Source organism: Teleopsis dalmanni, chromosome X (genome assembly GCF_002237135.1).
Source record: "Teleopsis dalmanni isolate 2A chromosome X, ASM223713v2, whole genome shotgun sequence".
Lineage (NCBI taxonomy): Eukaryota > Metazoa > Arthropoda > Insecta > Diptera > Diopsidae > Teleopsis > Teleopsis dalmanni.
In genome coordinates, this window is record NC_051848.1 from 50,767,530 (window position 1) to 50,782,908 (window position 15,379).

Here is a 15,379-nt window from a genome sequence, read left to right on the forward strand (position 1 = left end):
TTAGTATAACTGAATTTTTGTATCTTTTTTAAACTATTTATTGAGGTGCTAGCACGCAAAGCCATCGCAGGATACATAAGGTCTCGCCTATCGCTGCCATAACAGCCAGCCACCAATGCAAAACACTTCCAGCTATGAATACTAAATAAGATTTTATAACTGTATTACCAGTGAAAAAGCTATCGACAACAACTGCAACAACTGCAATATCTGCAACAACTGCAATAACAACTGCAATAACAACTACAATAACAACAACATCGAGAGCGACCACAATTTGTTCATACAAACAGCGACAAAAACAACTGCTGCGATGGTGTTGTCTACTTCCATGTCATAAACATTAAGCGAAATTCTTCGTTGTGTTGCTGCACCTAACTGTACATGTATATGTACATGTGTATGTGTGTTGGTGGCAATGGAAGTTGTTCATTCGCTTTGCACTTTGCAGGTTTTATCAACGCTGCAGCTGCAATTATAAAAGACCATGTTTCGCCTATCACTTGCACACAACAACTCTGCAAACACATGCAGAGTTAAATAAGTGTGTGTGTGTGTGTGTGTATGACCATGGAAGATTTTCGAACTATTAACTGCATAAAGACACTTATGTAGATAACATGACTTCATATAAGCAAATAACTGGCACAGGTTATTAAAGCCTGAAACCAAATACGATGGCACGTTTGATTGACACACCTTACAATGCAACCGTAACCTCACCGAGTGCGTTTTTGTACTCATAAAGGAATAGGTCATTGGGGCTTCAAGAAGGCTGCAGTTCCTGTGGTTTTAATTATCTGCGTTTCATTAACAGAACGTTGAAAGTTGACAGCTCATATAGTGTTGTTAAATTGATAGTTAAATCAATGGAAAAAAATAGACAGACGTATAGCCTGCAGAAGTGTATATCTGTGCAGACAGTTTCGGATTAATTAATTGATTGAAGAGTAAACACAAATAAACACAAACTCAGAGGAAGATATTAGATACCATTTTCATATTTGTTTATTAAATTATGATACTTTGATATGAAAATGTTATGACAAGTTAATATTTTTGGTGAAGTCATGTAATAAAGTCAATATTGAAATCTGTCGGAATTTAATTTCTTCAATTTTGAAACTTGCCAACAAAACAAAACTGACAGATTTTAGTTATTAAAAACAAATAAGAAAACAATATTTAATAAAACCCTTTTAATACAGAGGTTTTTCGAATAGTACTGAACTACAACAACAAAAATTTATTTTATATTATTTTAATTAATTGAATTTTTGGCTGACCATACAGCTGTTTCGAATATTGTCAAATACACATCATCAGTGGTTTTAGAAATAATTCTTGTATTTAATTATTCGTATATAATTTTTTTTGAGACTGCAAGCACCAATGATTCAACTCCTGCCCTGTTAAAATTGAAGCTCAGAGTCAGCGCTCCTCAACCAACTGACCCAAAGCCGTACATGACTTTTATGTTCGCACATTTTTCTGGAGTTTTGTTACTTTGCTGTAAAAGTTTTATTAACAAGTTCACTTGCTGTGTTTATATAAGAATGATCTCATAAACTAATTAAATTTCAATTCTTAATTGTCAAATTTCAATACATATACATATAGCAAAGCCTCAAATACTACCTTAAAGCAATTACAGATAGCTCTAAACATGGCTTTAAGAAAACTGTTTAAGATTCCATGGTATATTAGATCTACAGACATACATAGGGATCTTAGGATTGACTCAGTGAAAAATATATCACAGACAGAGCTCTAAAATTATTCACTAAAGTTGATACGCTAATTAACCCCACCCTAACAATTCTCAAGTCCACTTCTGGACTCTCAGGAAGATATGCTGATTTAAGGTCCGTCATCAACTAAAAGACAAATAATTGATATGTTTTTTTTTTTAGCCTGATTAAAGCCTATTGTGGGGTAGAGATAAGCCCCCCAGCCATTATAGAGTAAAAGTGCGTAATAGCACTAACTCAAGAAGAAGAAGAATCAAGAATCAAGTAAACATTTCAAATTTTTATATTTGCCAACTGCATATGTTATTATTCCAACATATGCTTAACTTACAATTGAAACAATAATAATTCATCATTTCTGTTTAACTTTGGTATAATAACAATATCGACAATATCCTAGTATCGATGACCCGACCCTTAAACAATATATAAATTGGCTATTATTAATTGTTACCTATATTAACAATTTTATGTCAACAATTTCTATGTACTTCTATTCACTTCTAAGTAATGAAGGGGAGAGATATGCACAAATTATTCGAAAACCGTTGTTACTAATCTCAAAGAATATTCAAAGCGTTTATTATTTGTAAAGTATCGAATTTCGTTATGTTAATAAAGGACGAGTACAAAACATTGATTCGCTCAGTAGTGATATATCGCTGCGAGACATAGAGATTAACTGAAACTGAAGCAAGCAAGATAGCAGTGTTTGAAAGGAAAATACTTAGAAAAATTTTTGGCCCCGTGAAAGAAAACGGGATGTACACAATCTCGTGATGAAATCAACAAATTTATGAAAAATCAGCGATTAAGATGACTTGGACATGTGGTAAGTGTGTCGAATATGAGAGCACCGCTTAAGATTTATGAGAACGAAGTAGGAAGCAGCAGAAGATGGAGACGAAATAAACGATGGAAAGACAGCGTGCAGCAAGATTTAGAAGAAATGAAAAAAGGGAGAAGAATGAAAGGATGTTGTTAAAACAGGTTTAGGTCTTATATGGACTGTTTAGTCACGGATGGTGATATAATGAGCAAAGGACGAGGATGTACACAATCTGTTCCAAATCTGACAAAATTATTCTCAAAAAGGATACAAAGCATTTATTATTTGTTGATTATCTAATTTTCCTATGTTAACAACTTCTATACTGCCAGTTCTATTACAAAGTTTTAAATATACTGCCAGTTCTAATTACTTTGGAGAGAAAATATATCTGATAACGCATATATATAACAAATTCAGTACGGAATGTGAAAGTGGATATATGAATAAATGTATAAACAGTTAAAGACAAAAGAAATGTGCAAAAAAAAAAATTTCTAAGCCAAATACAAATTTATTGTTAATTTTATAGAATTATATAAAATAGTCTTATATACTATATACTTTTCCACAAAACTTTCTTAACTATATATTAAAATAAAATAATTTTAAGGCGAACAGTCTATATATATTTTGATAAACTTAATTCAGTTGCAGTGAAAGTTCGTTAATATATATTTGTGGTATTATATCTGCTTTATTAAGTACTCTATTGTGATTACTTTATGCAAATTTTAGTATTAAAAACTAAATTAAATATATTGTATATATTCTCAAATTGTGTAGGATATTAGTTTTCAATATCATGGCCAATGTTAATCTCAATGGCAAAGGCTATAGCAATAGCAATAGCAATGCAGTAGCAATTGCAATTGCAGTCGTAATGGGCATGGCAATGCCAATGGCAGTGGCAGTGACAGTGTTGGTTGTGATATTGGTAAGGTCAACATAGAATATTTTTACCAATAAATCAAATAAAATACGTAGAAAATTATGATCCTCGCTTTTGGCATGAAGTTGCAAAATTTATAATAATTCCATTAGCTTCATGAGTTTGGCTTTCACAGCACAAATATATTTCGTACAAAATAAAGAAAAATTACTTGGTTTCTTTTACTAGTTTTTGTAAACATTTTTCTATTTAAATTAATTTATTATGGGGATTTCCTTTTTATCAAGTTAACTGTAGCTGACATATAAGAATATTCCTCTATTTCCAAGGAAATGTTATTCTACTTCAAAGTTGCTGATATTAAAGCTTCTTTAATAATGACAGTTTTTTTTCTTTGTCAAAAATTTATTATATATTATGAATATTAGAATATCCTTGTCTGTTACAAGTATGTAATTTTAGTCTGTGCAAGATTCTATTACTAATAATTATTGGTTTAACATTTTCAAATACAAATTTCAGATTGATTGCGCCTGAAGTTATGCTGCAGATTATACTCGTACTTGGTACAATTTCTTTTAGTTTAAATGATTTTTTTCTTGCCATAAAAATGCATCCTAAGATGCGTTCTTGCATTATGACGAAGCAGCCTCCTCTGGTATTATGCTGAAATGTCACCTTTGCTTTCTTCTCTTTTCATATCAAGTCATTTTAGCCAATTTAGTCGATGCGTTCATTTTGTTTTTATAATAGGGTTTTTTTATGCAAATTGAGATACTTCACATACGGCTTCGTATATATGACATCAATTTGCAGTTATTCGTATAAATATGCTATCATGCAACTAAAGATGATTGTGGCATACTGCTTTATGCAAATTAGTTTCTTCAATATTAAAGCTACATTTGTGCATCGATACTGTGATCTACTTAGTAAAGTATTTTTGTGCTTTCCTGATATTAAATTATGAATAAATGCTGTTTCCATTTAATTTTGATGTTAAGCTAAATTATCGAGTTAAATTATCATATCTAAGTAAAAATATTTACGTTGCGTAATTGAAAGATGTCACATCTTATAGCACTTTGTCCTCCAAGAAACATTACTTAAGTATATACTACTAAAAAGCAAGTTGTTTTAAAGAAGTTTAAGAAAGGTCACCTACAATTATATAAAGCGATCTATAAAATTTATCAAAATAAAATTAACTAAAATATTATCGATAGAAATATTGATCTGTTTAAGATGCCAAACTTCAGTCAATAAAATTTGCATGAACGCACTAGACATGCTGGGAAATAAAAGAATATAGAAAAGTTAGACGATCATTTTACAGAATCAAAAATAGCCAATATCTTTAATTTAAATTTTTAAACAATTTTTATTAATAAAATCATGCTCAGTTAAGAAACCAGTGAATCTGTGGAAATCTGTTTAGACAAAAAAATCTGTTACAGAGTAGCTGTGTTGCATTTTCCTATTTTCTTTCTCAAATTCACAATAAGAAAAATATTCCTTGATCAGAGTCCGCTAATAGGTTAACATGTAACTTTATTGAGTAGGGACTACAGCCCCAGTAGTGCTGTAATTGTATTGGACAGTTAAAAGACAAATTAATTAGTCCATAGTAGGTTGACATTGGTTCATTAAAACCAACATCGTAACATCATAGTTTCTGTATAGGGCAATGAGAAGCGACCAGTTTGAGTCATACTAACAATTCAACAGTTGTATTTCTCGTGACATGTATAATTTGTTCATATGATCATTTTCACTGAAGTTAGAGTGATACCTACAACTATTGTTTATTATAATATAAAAGTGTTGTTTAATTAAATAGCCATGCAGCTGCTAGAAATTTTCTTTTGAGTCGATATTAAAAAAAAATGTCATCCCAAACGTTTTATTGTGACTACAATATTTAGTTACGCGGTAGGTAACATCACCTATAACACAGTATAATAACACACAAGTGGAAATGATAATAATGAACTAGTTCTTTATAACACTTTCATCCATTTAATTTAAAAAAATTTGCATCATGTGTAAAAATTTAGAGGCACCCCTTTGGAGTCACTTTAATCATAACCCTGTATTTCGTTACAGGGATAAAAATTACCATCGAGCATAAGAGATATTAAGACGGATGTTCAGATGCACAATGCAATAACCAAAAATACGAAACCAGGTGGAATTTGTTGTTGGAACCGAAGGTTATTTCACAACATATAATGTTTTTGTTAAAGTTGTTTAAAAGGTCCCTTTCGTCATGACAATGACTAAGGATCTTAAACATAATATTTTAGAAAAGACGGAACACTGCTTTATAAAACCATAAGGAAAAATTTGCTCCATCGCAGTTGAGTTAATTCGATAGGGCTGAATATGAGGAGTTTAGGAGTTACTTGCGATATATGCATTTCTTATATTTGCAATGAGTTCAGTAGAGTTCAGGAATATTAATATGAATATGTGCGGGATAAGTTGTGATCAATATATGTTTGAACACTATTGCCGGTCTTTGTGATTTCTTTTTATTTTTATAAATTTATAACTATGAAAAAAAAAATAGAAACAATAATTAGTAAAAAAAGCTATAGTAACATATGTCAATGTAGAAATTTTTTTCAAATTATTCATTAACTTTTAACTACTGAGAAGTTGAAAAGAGTTCTTAAAATGACTCTAATTTGTGAGATGTCAGATTAATGTTGCAGAATTCAGCTAGGATTGCAATTTTCTATAAAGACATTACCAGTATTTACATTTTTCATATATGACATAGTGTATAATTGATATGTTAATGCCTTGCTCTTTTTCTTTCCGAAGTGTTATCTTCTTACAGCGATAGGTGAGCCTATTGGTGAGTTTTATACTAATTTTTTATGACTCGTCATATATCTGGGACCATTTTCATTCTTTTTATCAGAGCTATGTCAACTGTAGTAGTTTAGCTGTAAGCTTTGTTTAGCTTTAATTGTTGTTTTAGGTTGTCTTGTGGTGTAGTGTCTGAAATTATTTAAGTTGGTTTTTGGTTTGAGTACTTCCTGATTTGCTAATTTCGTATGTTATCCCAACTTATTTTGCTAGCTATTTCATACCTTGGAGTCTACCAGGTCTCTTTATGTGCAGCTTAAAGTGCTATTCAACAAAGTTACTTTTAGCATTTAGAATACCGGCGATAGTTAACTAATTATTAGAGCTTTTTTTTTGAATGATATGTGTCAATGTCTTAAGTCTTTTGACAACTCATTTTACATTATTTACTTTATGCTTACACTGGTTAGTGTTCTTAATGAACGGACTATGGTATGGGTTAGGTTATAGTAACCTGAATTATAGTTGAACCAAATTTAGTTGAGTCTAAATTTTAAAATATAATATTGCTTAGTTATAGTCAAGTCGATTGATATTTCAAATACCGCAATTTATTACAAAAGTGATTATGTGTTTATAATTAATTAATTGTTTATACCAAAGATTTACATGCCGCTACGTTCTATATGAGATAAACGGCTTGGAAATTCGTTGCAGTTGTGCCAAAGTGTAAAGCGTATGATGACAGTAGTTGAAACAAAATATGCTATCTTTACAAATGCAACAGTTCTATTTGACTTTCTTCATAGTTCTTAAATGGTAAGGCTTAAGCCACGTTTTCGCTGAACCGATTATTTTAAAGCTCAGTTGAGATAATGAATTTAGTTTTGGCGAATTTTGTGATACCCATACCATAGTACAGCGCCAATGGCAACAGCAGCTAGAATACAATACCTCATCTTAGTTCTGGAATGAATCATTTGTAACAGTTCGGTCTGAGCTTCATTATAATATTTTCTGACAAAGAAATCGAGGACTGCTTGAAATCGCAATTGTTTGGCTCGATTGTTTCTACTATATTCTTCAGTGAAGACTAGTGGATTCAAAATATTTTCATTATCTGGAACATGTGGGCGAAAAAACTCAAACGCTGTATCAGGTATGCCCATTTGCCTTCTCAAGCGAATATGGCAGGAACGAACATTCTGTTCAAATTGGCGCTGTACAATAACTTGATAATTGGGACATATTTCGGCAGCATACCTTCCACCAATTATTGGTAAGTCGTAATAGTTCGGAAGAGCTAAGAGGTTTAAGAATAGAGAATCCACATCTCCTCCGCCCTCACAAAACTGCAAAGCATTAAATTATAAATAAAATATTTTAAATCAATTACTCTGCATTTATATATTACACGTCGCAGATCCATTTCCCTTTTACACAAATTTATCTCTAATACTGAAACCGTGTAGAAAATGTGTTGTCCGGAATATTACTTTTCAAAATTACTTTAACATATATTAAAATGTTTACATTTTCCACCAGAAATTTTGAAACAAACTATAGAAATATATTTTATTTATACAAAATATCGTAATTTGATTTTTCAAATAATTATGCTTGCATTCGTTTTAAATATATTAAGAATACTAGATTTAAAATATTCCATTATGAAATATATGTTTTGCTTATATGGTATAATATGGAATATATGGCATTTTATTGTTTGCTCTATATAATCCCTATTTTTGCAGATGAGTATATAATTCCTCTTTCTGAAAACATCTATCTTTAAAATATTATACGAGTACAGAACTGATATAATCCGTTCGAGAGTTCGAAATTTGAAGGGCTAGAGTTAGTTATATAAAGGGTTCTACCACTATGATGTTTTAGTAGTTTATATATATATTCCAATTCGTACACTTAGATTTAAGCATAACACTAAGTATTCGAACATGATATAGTATTCGAATGACCCGACATTATCAACTGAAATGAGCTTATTTACTGAAGTAGCAAATTGTTTAAAATTTCAAATACATTGAATACATAGACAAGTAATAAAGTTTGCTACACTGTTATATCGTAAGCTTTGTAATCAACACCCATTTTATGTTATAATCAATTTTTCATAAAGAAATTTGTGATGTCGTACTTGAATACCAAATCGTTCGAAATTTCGAATTTAATGGCTACATAGACATGCAATAAAGTTTTCTAAGCAATCGTGTCGTAAGTTTTTTAACCAATACCCTACACCCATTCTATGTTATTACCAATTTTTCATAAAGCAATTTGTAATGTCGTACTTGAACTTCAAATTGTTCGAAAATTCGAATATTTCGAGTAAAAGCGCACTTAACAAATTTTGTTATACTGTCATTTCGTAAGCTTTGTGACTCATACCCTACACCCATTCTATTATTACTTTTTCATAAAGCAATTTGTAATGTCTTACTTGAATTTAAATCATTCGAAATTTCGAATATTTCGAGAACATAGACATGCAATAAAGTTTGCTAAGTAAACTGTCGTAAGTTTTGCAACCAATGCCCTACACCCATTCTATGTTATAATAAATTTTTCATAAAGAAATTTCTAATGTCGTACTTGAATATCGAATTGTTCGAAAATTCGAATATTTCAAGTAAAAGTACACTTAACAAATTTTGTTATATTGTCATATCATAAGTTTTGTGACCAATGCTCTACACCCATTCTATGTTATGTTTGAATTTTTACAGAATAATTCGTAAAAGTATACTTAAACATCAAATCGTTCGAAATTTCGAATATCACAACTACATAGACTAAGCAATTGTATCGTAAGTTTTGCAACCAATGACCTACACTCATTCTATGTTATGTTCGAATTTTCATATGGTAATAAGTAAAGGATTTTGTATACAGCTGTTCAAGAAGGAATTGCAGATATTGGATGGAAACTAGGACAAGATAAAAGCTAATGCATGTCTAGTGTAAAATGCACAAAAAACCTCTGCTAGACTTTGCGCTTGAATGCATGCCTATTAAGTGTTCACGTCTCATTGAACATTTTTTAAGACTAATTACATTGTTATTTATTTAGTGCCTCTGTACAGTTCTGTTGTTATTGCTGTCGTTGTTGTTGTGCTCTTTAGCGTAGGCAAATACGTATCGTAGGCATTTCGGATGAATATTAGCATTTAGCATTGAACTGTGTGAAATATGAAAGTATGTAACTTATGTTGTTGTATTTGTTTTTGTTTTGTTGTTATGCTTGTGCTGTGTTGTGTTGCGTTTATGTTTGTGTTTTTGTGTTGTTAATTATTAATGGTTGCTACTGCTATGTAAGTGTGTATGTTTGTATGTATGTAAGTAAGTAATTGCAGTTCCCATTTTAAATACTCTTGTTCTGTTTGATATTGTTTTGTTCTTGTTTCTGTTGCAGTCTATTTTTGTCATTGTTGTTGTTTTGTATAATTAGTATACGTGTGTTTACTACATACATGCTTCAGTTTTTTTTTTCTGCCATTACAGATTTTTTGCTGCTTTTACATTTAGCTTACAGTTTTGAATTTGCTGTTGTGGTTTTTGCCATTGTTTATGCGTTTTTCATTAATTTTCATTATGTTAAATCTATTGTTCAGTGCCTGCTAACATTTTTTTTACAGAAAACTGTCAGACAGACAGTGAATCAGCGAGTATATCATTTAAGCAGCGAGTGAATAGCAATTTAGTAGATGCTTATTTATTTTCTCGTACATAATTATGTGCATGTATTTGTATTTGTATATGATATAAGTTTTTCTTGTAATATATCCGCACATTAATTAAAAATTTAATAAACTACGTAAATTTTAATCAAATGTTAAAATAATTTTGATTGGTTTGGGTTTACTATGTTTAAATGTTGTATTCGGCAATTATACAAAATTAGTTAAAAATTATTTATTATTATGTTGAGGCTAGTTAAGTCAGTGCACTTGAGTGATTTTACTCTCTATTTACTGCGAGGTTTCTTCATAACCCCTTTCTAAGCTTCGACTGAATTATCGTGTATCATTTCTTCAGACTAAGGAATAACTGATCTCAGATTTGCATACCTCCCCGAGAAGCCAGTTTGAGATTCGATAATGTGGTATTGGTAAGCCTGTCAGTTTACGTAAATAGTTTTAGTGCTCTATCCTTTATGTATTTTTTGATCGGATCAATCTTGAGGTCTCTGAGGATGTCATTCGGTCTAATGTATCAGCGTAATTGTTTATTTTATTGAATTCAATACCGGAATATCCTAGTATTTTTTATTGTTTATAAACAAAAAATTGCTTAATTTTAAAATAAATTTGCATTATTGAAGTAAATTAAAATTGGTAAATTTTGTAAAATAAAATTGGGAGAAATGGAAATAAAAATCATCTTGTTAATGAAATTATCTCCATCTTTTTGAAGCAAAAAATTAAATCACAAATTGAATTAATATATAATTATTTAAATATGTTTATAACATACTGTATTGTTGCATAATTTCTATATTGCCTACAGATCACTCATCCCATCTGAAGTTCTAAAACACAAAACTTTCTTGAGAAAAAAGTGTTTCTTAAGTTTTCTTGTGCAGATGGTTTTATTCTTTAGAATATTGTGTTCGGATGTGTATTTTTTAAATAAGACAAACTAGTATTATCATATCAATTACATAAGTAATATTTTCTAAGTAGAAGCCGCATCCATGCTTCTATCAATTAGCATTAATCACTTTGAAATATTTGGTTTTAGGAATATTAACATATTTAGTTATAGTAATGAGGGAGGCAAAGGTTCATACTGGACTGTACTGCCAAATAAGAAGAAGTAATATTAACATATTAATCAGATGTCAATGAATCTAAAATGGGTATTGGATTAGAGTGTTATTACTAGCAAATAGTTAGCTAACAGTCTGGTTTGAAAAGACATACAAAACTTCTTTAAAATTGTTTCCAATTGATATAAACAAACTTTAAGACTATATTAAAACGGCTATATGTGTGTTATATTTAAAAATGGCGGCTTAAAAGTGGTTTAAAAAGCTCACATTTTAAATTACAAATACGTCAATCAAAGTGCTTACAATGAGAAAAGTGTTAATGTGTGTTCACGCAACCTACTGTCCAATATAATAAATGTACTGTCTTAGATCGGGTGGGGCGGTTTTTAGTCACTACTGTCATAGCTGTAACTCAGATTAGAAAGAAAAAGTTGTCATTTACTTATTCTGTTATAACCTAGTATTTGTCAGTAGGCGTAAATCCTACTCCATTAAGCGTTTCCTTTCCTAACATGTTTGTTCCGATATCGGTAGTATAGCAAGAGAAAGCATTGCCAGATTTAATTAAATAATGAATTGATTTCTTTGTCTGATATAGATCTCATAAAATAGCTAGTATGCAGCTAGCGTTGTGGTTTCACAGTGGATCCACGTTGATATTTTAAGAGAGTCGCAACTTTTTGCCGGAAACACTGCTATAAATATCTTTGACCTAGTAGATATTTGCTATATAGAAATATTTTCAAAGGTACGTAACTTTTAGTTTAGTACCCGAAAATAGAAAATGTGAAAAACATCTTTTTAACTTATTAGTTAAACTAATCCTGCTTCGTCATTCGATATACTCAAAACTCTGCTAAACTGACGTCTTTCGTATCTGTGAAACATGAATATATATATATAAAAGTAAATAATTAGTACAGTTGTTTACATAAAGTAGATTCTTATAAAAGAACGAACAGAAGTGTTAATCCCGCCGGTGTTCGCTTAAGATAGTTTTGGGTGTACAAAAACTACATATCTAATTAGTTGGTTGCTGACGAAGACTATTGCTTTAAAATGGATAATGTGAATGTGAATGAATGCTCGCTAAGCATGTGAGTAGATATAAGTTTGTAATTTTTTGACGATTTAATGTATTTATATATCAGCATGTATAACTTAGCTAACAAACTCTTAAAACATATGTATCCATAGTTCCGGTAATGAGAATAAAAAGTGGATTTTTTAATTGCATAGAAAAGTTATCCAATCAGGAATCTTTATGAAATAAAAAGAAACTTTACTTGCTCATTTAATTTGCTTGTTTCTCTTTCATTATTTTCACTTCTTATATTTTTAATTAACTAGCAAACTTTGAAGAATAAGTTTTATTTATTAAATTAATTAAAATTTTAATTAATTAAAAATCTTTGAACTATAATTTTCATCTGAATAAAGTTTAAAACTTTTTTCTTTAATTAAACTTTAAACACACTTTACATTAACTTTTATAATTCTGTGTTTAGTGTTATTGAAGCACAGGTGCCAATCTTTGCATTTGCTATTTTCTAGGACATTATCTTAATATTTGTCATTGTTTTTGCTTTCTTTTTGTAGGAAATTGCACATTTTCCTTCCTGGCGAAATGCCTTTTCAGACCGAACTTTTGTTGCATGTACCATAATGGCACATAAACTTTTTTATTAGAAGACATAAATTATTTACATAAAGCGTTCAACTGGACGATTTGCCCTCTCCATATGAAATTTTTACAGCTCCAAGTAATAAAAACACGAACAGGAACAATAAGCGCAATAAGCGCCATATGAAAATAGACACAGTGTTGCTATTTTTGGCATTATTATGTTTTATGCTACATGTGGGAAAACGAGTAACAATACAAAAAAGTAGTGAAAATTGAGTAAACGACCCAAGTTACAGCATATTGCATATGGTAGGTATATGACAGGCAATGCTTAAATGTAGTTTTTATAATGCCAAGGAAAATCATAAAAGCAAAATATTAGTTGTCCTGTCACTTTTGTCGGGGCATTGAAGTCATTTAAGCCAAGGACACGTACTCGTATTGTCAAGTAATCACCAGGCTGAGAAGATAATGCATTGCTTTCAAATTTTTTGACTTTGCTATGCTTAGTTCTATTTGATTGATATTAAGGATGATATAAAGAAAACGATGAAGGCAACAATTAGTGTAGAATATAAAAAATATCATTCGAAGGTACGAGATGTGATTACTAGTTTAGATTAGTTTCAAAGTGTGGTTAAAGCTTCCTTAACTTGATAACTGCACCGAAAATAGTGTCTGTCTTTTCTCTTTCTTCCTCCAATTACCGCTTCAAACACCTTATTCGCTGAAGCATCTTCATTCACTCTCACGACAAGCTCAAGCCTGTGCCGCCGCTGGATGTCAATTTGCTCAATTTGGGTAATTTGTAGCGAATCAAAGATCATACGAAGAACTTTTCTCTCGAAGACCTTTAGAGCTGCTATTGTTAGTATTGTTAGTATCTATATTCTAATTGTTATCGTACTTGTGTTCAGAGTTGTGGCATTAGTTTTATGTAACATTCAAATTTTTTAAATACATTTTTAACATGGATTATCAAGACAAGAGTGAGTGCATTAATTAACTTACTTCCACATTTGATGATGAAGCTCCATCCCTTGTCACTGTGGTATGCTGGTACAATGATTTTAATCGTGGCCGTAGCCGTAGTTCATTAACGAAATTCGAATTTGTGAAGGTCATCCAAAATCAGTTGTTTAGTTGTTGTACCAGAAAACCTTGATGCTATGCAAAAACTGATATCCATAATGCAAGATCGTAATGCGACATACTGTGACATTGAGGGAACCCTAGACATTAGTTCCTGTGGGTGGAAATATAAAATATTATGCGATCGTTTAGCTGTGTGTTCGTTTTCATTGGATTTGCTTTTGACAATTGAGAAAATCTCAAAAAGATGCTAGTGTCGATTGTTGCACACCGTGCACACAAATGCTCAAGAAGTACAATGGCCGTATTTCAAAAGACCTATACGAGTATAAGATAACATAGTATCAGGTGACGAATCATGGATATATGCGTATGAGCCGAAACGTAAACAGCGGTCGACTTTATGACTGTTTGGTGTTTCAAAATGAACCAAGTCCAAATCCAACATTTCGAAACAAATAATCGGTTGGTTTACGAGTATACAACCATTTGTTTTCCGAAAGTTTTCTGTGAAAAACAAACAACACCCGTCGGATCATAGTCCATCTTCATCAAAACAATGCGACTGCTCACACATCTACATATCTCATCTAAGAATCGACTATATGAACATTTAAAAAATCAAATTGATGGGTCATCCGCCTTACCGATTTCGACCTGATTTAGCCCCCATGGATTTCTTCTTGTTCCCGAACGTCAAGAAGACTAGTATATTGCGTGGGTAATGATTTTTGTTTTTCAAAATCCCTGTATTGGAGGTGTTTAAAGACGATTGCATAAAATACTTTGACAAATGGTTCGAACGCATGCAAAAGTGTATTAATCATAAGGAAGAATATTTCGAGAAACAATACAGGAATTTTCAAGGACTAGTTAGTATATTTTCATTATCAGGCTCAAAATATAAATTTCTTGTTTTGAAATAAATTAAAATAATTGGAAAACTTCGTTTAAGAGAAACCACATAAGTACTTAAACAAATATAAGTTTCGCAAAAGCAGTTCTTTGACGAAGAAGACTGAAGAAACTTTTCGTTGATAAAGTGTTAAAATATTTTGTTTGCAGTTAAACTGCAGAAATCGACTTAAATTGAGAAATCAAATATTGAAGAGATGTAATCTTATTTTATTTGCAAATATATCGTAAATTTCAGCACCTGTCTCCTTCAATGGTTAGTGAGGAGGGCTGCCATGCAGGTGGCAATGAACTTGTTTGCATTTATTCACTAAAACTTTTTGCTTGGCTTTAGTTTCTTCCTCTTAAATATTTACTAAAGGTGATGTTAACTTTTATTTCAACTCTAAACAATTTTAAGTTGGTGGCAACGCTGTAAGGCATTAAGAGCGTGCATGCAGAGTGATGTGTGCGGGTCCCACCGCTTACACACAATAATAAAGGACACAATGTTGTGCGTAGGTGCCATTCAACTAAAAATTGAAATTTATGCGCGTGTGTTTTGTATGACAGTGAATACGTATATATATAAATATGTGTATGTGTGTGTGTGTGTGTATGTGTTTATGTGAAAGTGTGTGACAAATTGCTGCTGGCGCTCTGACAATAATCGAAGAGTAAAGTT

At 31.1% G+C, this 15,379-nt stretch overlaps 2 protein-coding genes across 7 annotated transcripts in view; both read right to left on the reverse strand.

The window, feature by feature from the left end:
* The window catches only part of LOC119688977 (sodium/potassium/calcium exchanger Nckx30C), a 299,166-nt gene that overhangs the window by 85,883 nt on the left and 197,904 nt on the right, over positions 1–15,379 (reverse strand). The window lies entirely within an intron of this gene.
* Positions 6,900–7,844, reverse strand: LOC119688982. The gene is made up of 2 exons (XM_038103695.1): positions 7,704–7,844; positions 6,900–7,641 (listed from the first exon to the last, which is right to left on the reverse strand). The coding sequence occupies exons 1-2, from the start codon at positions 7,716–7,718 to the stop codon at positions 7,171–7,173; spliced, it is 486 nt and encodes a 161-aa protein (XP_037959623.1). The 5' UTR covers positions 7,719–7,844; the 3' UTR covers positions 6,900–7,170.